The sequence below is a fragment of the Bactrocera latifrons genome, unplaced genomic scaffold, assembly GCF_001853355.1.
Source record: "Bactrocera latifrons isolate USDA-ARS-PBARC rearing strain unplaced genomic scaffold, ASM185335v1 scaffold_196, whole genome shotgun sequence".
Taxonomy (NCBI): Eukaryota; Metazoa; Arthropoda; class Insecta; order Diptera; family Tephritidae; genus Bactrocera; species Bactrocera latifrons.
The window spans coordinates 96,503-104,346 of record NW_017535474.1 but is presented as its reverse complement, the minus strand read 5'-3'; the positions used below and the strand labels follow the sequence as shown (position 1 = coordinate 104,346).

General features: G+C 39.8%; 1 protein-coding gene across 2 annotated transcripts; it reads right to left on the bottom strand.

Moving 5' to 3' along the window:
• LOC108967710 (ubiquitin carboxyl-terminal hydrolase 2) lies at window positions 1–7,663 on the bottom strand (the record flags this gene model as incomplete). Of its 2 annotated transcripts, XM_018931302.1 has the most annotated exon segments (8): window positions 1–129; window positions 191–269; window positions 1,442–1,591; window positions 1,660–1,982; window positions 2,041–2,254; window positions 2,346–2,492; window positions 3,727–3,889; window positions 4,744–7,663. In XM_018931302.1, coding segments are annotated over 8 exon segments (3,723 nt in total). In that variant the 5' UTR covers window positions 7,318–7,663.
• Window positions 7,664–7,844: the final 181 nt, after the last annotated feature.

The following is a 7,844-nucleotide window of genomic DNA, read 5'->3' as shown; positions in this document are numbered from 1 at the left end:
AGCGTGTTAATGTGAGTATGTTTGCATTTAATTTCTTTACACGCGTGAGTTAGTTCTTACGCTCGCTCATAGAACAGTATATAGGCACTGGATGAAACTAGATTATTTTCGGAGAGCGTGTCGCTGACACTGTAAATAAAGGATTATTTTTAAATATTTCAAAAATTTCGAAATTTTTGAAAATACATACACATTATCGTTGAATTCATGCCATTTTTTCGAGACCGGATGTTTACACAACGCCACATAATGACCACCAGCTGTGGAACCTGTAGGCAAGAGAGTTTTGAATTTTTATTAAACCGTTATTAATTTACATAATAATACTATACTGATATACTACATTTTCCAACATAATATAGAGTTGAAATTTATGCCTAGGGAGTATAGTCACTCCAAAAACTATTAACTACAACAGGGTGTTTCGTAGAAAGCATCCCTGTAGTCACCTGCTTGAAGCGGCACCGCCTCCTAGAAGCACCAAGAGGTCCCTCCTCAAATATACCGACGACATAAGACAACTCTTTCCCTAAGGTCCCAGTGAGTACTTAATAACAGTTGCAACAACAACAACTCCAAAAACATAAAGTGGTTTTGACATTTTTTCATGTCCTAAAAATTCAGAACTAGCTTGGGATTATTTCCAGATCTGGAATATTTATACCTTTGACATTTTCTTTTCATATTCTGAAATTTCGGGACCAGCTCGGGATTAAAAAAAAGGGAACCCGAAAATTTACAAAGTGATGTTTCGGCATTAAATTTCGGGACCAGATCGGAAACATTTCGGGACCATATCGGGATCCCGAGCGCGATAATGAAAGCGATGCTTAAAAAATATGGGAACTATATACTTTTCAATTTTCGGCAACGTGTACTATAAATCATATTGACATAAAAATCTCTCTCTCTCTCTCTCTCTCTCTCTCTCTCTCTTTACAACAAAGAATTCTAGTTTGTTATTTAAGAATAAATAAGTTTTATAATATAAACACAAATAGATATTATTTAAATTGATACAATAAAAATAGAATTTTTGATGATTCAGGAAATTTTTAAACTAATACCGAAAGCTCTCCCCTCTCACTCTCTCTCTCTCTCTTTCCCTTTGACAAAAAATATGACTGGCTTATTGTTCAAGAATTTATTAATATAATTCCAAATAAATTATTCCTTAAATTGATTTAAAAATATCAAATGATCCGGAAAAGTTTAAAATTAATTCCGAATTTCGGTATTCATATGAAGACAAACATTGAAATCAATGACTGATATAAAAGGATGTTTTCAAATTTTATATTTTAAGTTGATTTTGCAATCCAAAACAAAATTGCAAAAAAATGAGAGAATTTCACAAAATTATATTTTCCAAAGAAGAACAACACGACAGTATAGATAAAGTTATAAAATTATCTCAAAAAAACATCAATTCTCCACTCACCCATATGATTCGAAATCGCATACAATGAATAATATATGCTCGTGCCAGGGTTCGAACCGTATGGACCCATATTCAATTCGCGCTCACCAGTCGGAAATTCGACAATGTTCGACAACTTGCTCCAACGAGTCTCCGAGAAACGCTTCAAATCTGTTACCAAAAATTATATAAATTATTTTTGAAACAAAAAGTGATTATTCAACAAAATCAAAACTTACGTATAACCAAATATTTGGGAAATCGTTGTATGGTGAAGCTTTTCGTGCACCTTCTCCTTTGGCGACATTTCGCACAGGTCGGCATCTCATCACCATCCAACACCTCTTCGCGTATGAATAGATCGAGACAAGATTCTAGTTTGCAGCGTGACGACGATGGCAACGAGACGCTCAAATCCCAAAACGGATCGAATGTGACGCTCGTATTGCCACAAGTGGTACAACGTAGTGTGCTCTTCAATTGGCCGACGAAGAGGTCGCGTATGAGTGAGTTCTCGTGTCGTGCGTACCATTCCCACGTTAAATCGGCTTTTTTATTGTCGCTAAACCGGCGGAAGTATATATTATTATACAGGAATTCAAAATCCTCTGCGTACTCACCTAAGGTTATCGTCGATTTTCAAGTGTTCCCCCTTCACGCCCGTATTTAGTGCACTGTGCAGCGAATCGAGGAAGAAGCGCAGAAACTCTTGTGCATCCTGTTGGTTGTAGTCACTATACATGCGATGTTTGGAGGAAAAGGCGCGCTTCAGGTCCATCGGCGTGACGCTGTGTACATTGCTTGTCCACATCTCGCGTATCAACTTGGCAAACTCTGTGGCGTTAAATGAAGAACAGTTAAAACTTTCATTCTCTCTATTCCATCTCTCTTTCGCCATCTGCGACTAACTACAGTTTGCACTCACCTTGTAGGATTTGTTGATCCTTGGACGATGTTGAGCGTATGCCATTGTGTGTACGCAAGAATTTTGTCAATTCGCTCGTGTGACTCAGGCACTGAATGACCGAGTTCATAAAACAAGTATTTCCGATATTTCTTAGCCCACATAGACCTGTTTGGAAGATGTGCAAGAAAATTTAATTAACTCCATGCTTTTTGGAAAAATTGTTTTCTGTTAAAAAATTATTGTTTTCTGTAAATTAAACGCAAGAAAGTTGAAATTTTAAACAGATAAACAGCACACCAGGTTCGGCCCGAAATAACATTCAGAGGTAAACAAGAATTTGTACTAATGACGCGACAAAAGTGATATATTTTGACAAACTATCCGACAAATTTAATGACTGCCAACATTTCGGATTGTTTTAAGTGTATGACAAGCACAAAGAAAAGGAAAATACAAAATTCAAATAATTTCAATATTTTTATAGCAGGCTAGGGGTGTTCACAAAGTGATTATGGGAAAATTAAAGAAGCTTTGAAAAAGAGGTGTTTCAAAATTTTATTTTTATTCAGAAATGTTACAAACACATGTAATAAAATTCATAGCTACAACAAATTCTAATTTCGGAAAAAAAATTTTTTTTGAGGTTAAGTTTAAAAAAAATTCAAAATCTTTAACCTTTATATATATATCTATGGAATATATTTTTCTAAAGAGTTATATGCACTTCAGAAATCCAAAAATCCGGAAATTAAAAAAAAATATATTTTTTTTTAGGTTAAGTTTGAAAAACTTCAAAATCATTAATTTTTTTTTATATAAATGGAACATATTTTCCTAAGAAGTTATATGCCCTTGTAAATTTCAAAAAAAACGATTTTTGAATATACATATTTTTGAACATATTCTCCGAAATTTGGAAGTTGAACCAGCAAATAGTATAGGAGATATATGATGTTATTATTTTTTAACTTAATGTATACGATTTTCAAAACTTTAAACGCGTTTTTCTCGAGACAATGTTTTCAGAGTCGAGGAAAAAAATTTCTTGGAAACAGCAAGCAATATTTCCGTGACTTTTGGCCGTCCAAAATGTCAAAATCCCAATTATTACTAGTCCGTCGATCATTACCTGTTTTCAGCTCTTGTAATATAATTTGTTTTGTTAAGTTTTTGAATCTGACAGAATTAAAAAAAAAAAAGTTTCGAAAGCTTTCGCTAACTATTTATTGTTGCATTTAAGAATAATCAGATAACTGAAGAATGGGTTATTTTAGGTTAGGGTTTATTCTTCCTCCTAAAACCGCATTCATTACTAAAACCCTATTTGACTAGCCACAAATAACTTCATCGTTTGGCTTTCAAACTTTAGATTTTTACTATACGAAAGACACACACATACCTTCTGCGTTCTCATCCTTCGATTTGCTTGCATCGTCTATGTTATTAGACAGCGATGAAGAGAGCACCGATGACGACGTTAAACGGCTATCACGATCCCGGTAACGTGATGCGGTCGGCGATGGCGGTGCAGGAGGGATACTCCGTAGTGCTGTGCTGCGGATCTGTGAGTCGGCGCAGGAAGGAAAAAAAAAAATATTATTATTTTTTATAGAAGCTTCAAAAGAGTTGCTTTAGTAAAAGTATTGTGAAAAAAGCAAAACGCTTAAAAACAACAAAAAAACTTTGGTAAAATAGAAAGATTTTTGTCGGGCACAAGGAAGGAGTTTTTTTTTTTAAATTTTTGGGGGTTAATAAGTAGTTAATGGTTGCTGGGAACTGCGTTTGAGCAAAATAATTATAAAATTGAAGAAAAGATTGCGACTTACAAAAAAATATTAAAAAAAAAAAATAATAAATAAATTGGTCTAAGAATTCAGATATAAAATACTGTTAAAGCCAATAGATTTAAGTTAGTTGAAAATCAAAATAAAATTAGGTTCGGTTATAAGATGGCAGCGTGATTATTGCAACGTGCGTACAGTACATATATTAAAAAAAAATGTGTTATGTAATAAAAGCATTAAAACGTAAAATAAAAAAAAGCTGTTAATTCCTTTCACTCAGCTAAACTCCAAGCTGGTTGATGATGAGTGCAAACTGATATTCGAACAAAAATTCGACGGCGTCACGTGAAAAAACAAAACATAGAAACCCTTAAGATAGCTAACTGAGAGACAGATAAACTGAGAGGAACAGAAGAATTGCCAAATTGATGAGAATTCACGTCGATTCTTAGGTGAGGCATGAGCAATTTAGTGAAATTGACGGTGCTAATTGTGTAGGTTTTTGGTGTGGTGGGAGTGATTAAATGCTGGTGAACGTGTTTTTATTTTTATTTTTTTTTTTTGTGGTGACTGATAAATTGTAGCATTTTGTACATTTGTTTTTCGCTAAGTGTTTGGTGAGTGCAACTTACAGTTTCAACATCCGCGGCTGCGCCGTCACAAACGCCGTTCGTTTCCGCGTTCGCGCACTTCTTTACATCGCCATTCGGCAATTTCATTTCGGCTTGCTTTAGCAGTGGCGATGATGAGGACGATGACGGTGTTGACGCCGCATCTTTATGCAGCAGCGCGCTGGGTGAAGCACGCTCAGTAGCACGCAATGCTGTTGCGTCCTGATGACGATTGATGGCGGTAACGGTAGTTGTATTGGTTGTGGCAGCCAAAACGCTGCCAAGACTTTTCGTTGGCAAACTATTTGTACTGCATGCGCCGCTGCGTATGCACGACGCCGACGCACCAGTCGAACCGGTCGTCAAGGTCGGCGCATGCATTGTGGCAGTAACTTTGCAGGCGGTAGCCGGCGCGGGCGACACCGTGCGGTAGGGTGCGCGCGTCAAAGAGCCGCCACCGCTTTGCGCCAGCCGCAAGAGACTGTTGCTACCGGTGGCGTGATCAAATTCACTGCCACTATGGCGATGATGTTGCAAATTGTTTGTACTACCGCTGCCGCCGCCGTGCGAACGTAGCGTCACCTGCGCGCCACGCTTCTGCTCGCTGAAGCTATCGAACTTCTCAATGGACGCTCTTATGCTATTCGAATCAATGCTATGCCGCAGTTCGTTGCGGCGCGCAGCCGCTGCTTCAGCGGCAAATTTAGCCGCGCTGCTACCGCCACCGGCGCTACCGTTGGCATACTTATAATTGTTGATCTTCTCGAAGACGAGATTGCTGGTGGAACAGATGATCGTCGATTTGGGACGCATGCGTGTTTTGAGCGACGCGCTGCCAACGCCACTGCCTCCACCGCCAGCAGCAGCACCTGTCAGCGTTGTCGTTGTAGACGTCGCGCAATTGGTATGCGGACAACAGAGCTGCTCACAGCGCAACTGCGTTTTCCGCTCGAACTGCGCGCCGCCACGCGACGATGTGCTGACCGTTGTGGCGCTGGCATGCGCCGCCGCTATCGCTGCCGTTGTAGGCGCGTCATCACTATCGATGTACTTGATATCGTCGTGATCGAGCGTATGTTGCATACCGTTCGCGCCACTGCCGCCGTTGGTGTTATTGCTTGTGATATTGTTGTTGCTACTGCTGCTGCTATTGTTGATATTACACACAGTATTCACACCGTTATTGTTAATATTATTGTTGTTATTATTATTGCTAAGACGATTGCTATTGTTGCCGTAGATGTTGAATAGTTTGTTGGAGTAGGCGTTCACGTTGTCGCGCGCAACGGCCGCATTCGCTGCCGCCACCGCAGTCGATGGTATGGTGCGATGAACTAGCGGACGCACCAATTTGCTTTGGCCGTTGCTCAACTTAGTCGCTGTTGCTGCCGCTGCCGCGTTGACACCGCCGCTAAACGTTGCAGTGGTGCTCGTTGTTGGCGCGCCCGTGGTTGTTGTGATGACGCTGAGCGGACGCGTCACGTTGTATGTATTATGTGTCTGAATCGATTTCGCACTTTTTGACGACGTCAAGAAACGCCCACCACAACTGGTTTGCGTTTGCGCGCGATTATTGAAGACAATGTCGACTTTGTGGACGGTGGTATCGGTTGTGGCGTTCTTCGCCGAGACGCTGGCGGCGTTGGCAGCGCTGCCGTTTGTACTCGTCGTCGCCACAGCTGACGCTGTTGTACTGACGTGATGATGGTGATGATGTTGATTGATATTGACGCTGGCGTTGGCGCTACCGCCGCCGCTGCGTCGCACACCATTCGCTGTTACCGCCGCCACTGTTGATGGCGCTGTTGTTGCTGTTGCTGTTGCTGTTGGTGTTCGCCTACTACTAATGCTCGCGTGTATGCTGTTAATGATGGCGTACGCGTTGTTGATGGTTTTTTGGCTGTGATTGTTGCTGTTGCTGTTGCTGGTATTGTTATTGCTTTTGCTTGAGTCGCCGCTGTTGCGCCTGTAGTTGCCACTCGCTTCTTGGTTAGCTCTTGTTTTATTGTTGTTGGTGTTGTTTGCACTAATTTTACTACCGTCACCATTGGCTGTGGCAACTTGTTGTTGTTGTTGTTGTGGTTGTTGTTGTTGCTTCGGTGCCACTTGCGCATGCGCCAATTCACATTCCTCCTTCAGAAAGTTTTGATCTTGAAATTGCGGTACGAGAAAGAATGGCTTATTGGCGGCGCGCACCGGATTCGTGTCGTCGCTGCCGTGCGGCTTACTGTTGTTGTTGTTGTTATTGTTATGGTTATTGTTGCTTCTGGCGTTGTTGCTGATTTTGGTGTTGCGCGTGCTGCCCACCGATGCAGCACGCCTACCAACGCCGTTGTGCAATTTTGTTTCCGCTCTGCCGTTGACACTTATTGGATTTGTTGTTGTATGTGAGCGCGTTTTTGTTGTGCTTGTAAAGACGGTTGCTGTTGCACTTCTTGTTGCTGTTTTTGGCTTGTGTACGCTCGTATAGTTATTCAAGCTGGTATTGGTCGGCTGATGTTGTCGACGCTGCGCTAATATAACGGTGTTATCACATTTTTCTTGTAATGTTGGAAATTTTTCAAAACTATTGCGGCCCTTATTAATGTCTATCATTATACTTTACGAATATTCGGTGTTTCAAATGTTTCTTTCTGCGCCGTTACACTTCTGTTTTTTTGTATATTTTTTATTGGCTTCTTGCTATTTACACTTTTATCACTTTGTCGGCTTGATTTATGTACATATGTTTGTATGTATTTTATTGCGTATATCTGCAAATATGTTTTATTTTATGCTGCCTTAGGCGCTATGGCATACAGCCGCTGTAGAATGTGGAAGGTATTCAATAATTATAAGCCTCGTTAGTTTTCTTTGTCGGTTGTAGGTTTTTGAGTTTATTTTCTTGATTTTTTTTTTGTGTTTTTTGGCAATTTGCCTTATTTTTAAAGTGTTTTGTCACTTTTTGTTTCTCTTATAATTTTTAGTTTATTTTTTCCTTTTTTTTTTTTTTTNCTTTTTGTTTCTCTTATAATTTTTAGTTTATTTTTTCCTTTTTTTTTTTTTTTGTTTGCTCGTCAGCCTTTCGTTCAATCTATTATTTTTCGTCGCTGTTCGTCGCGTTTTTGCGCACACTGCTAATT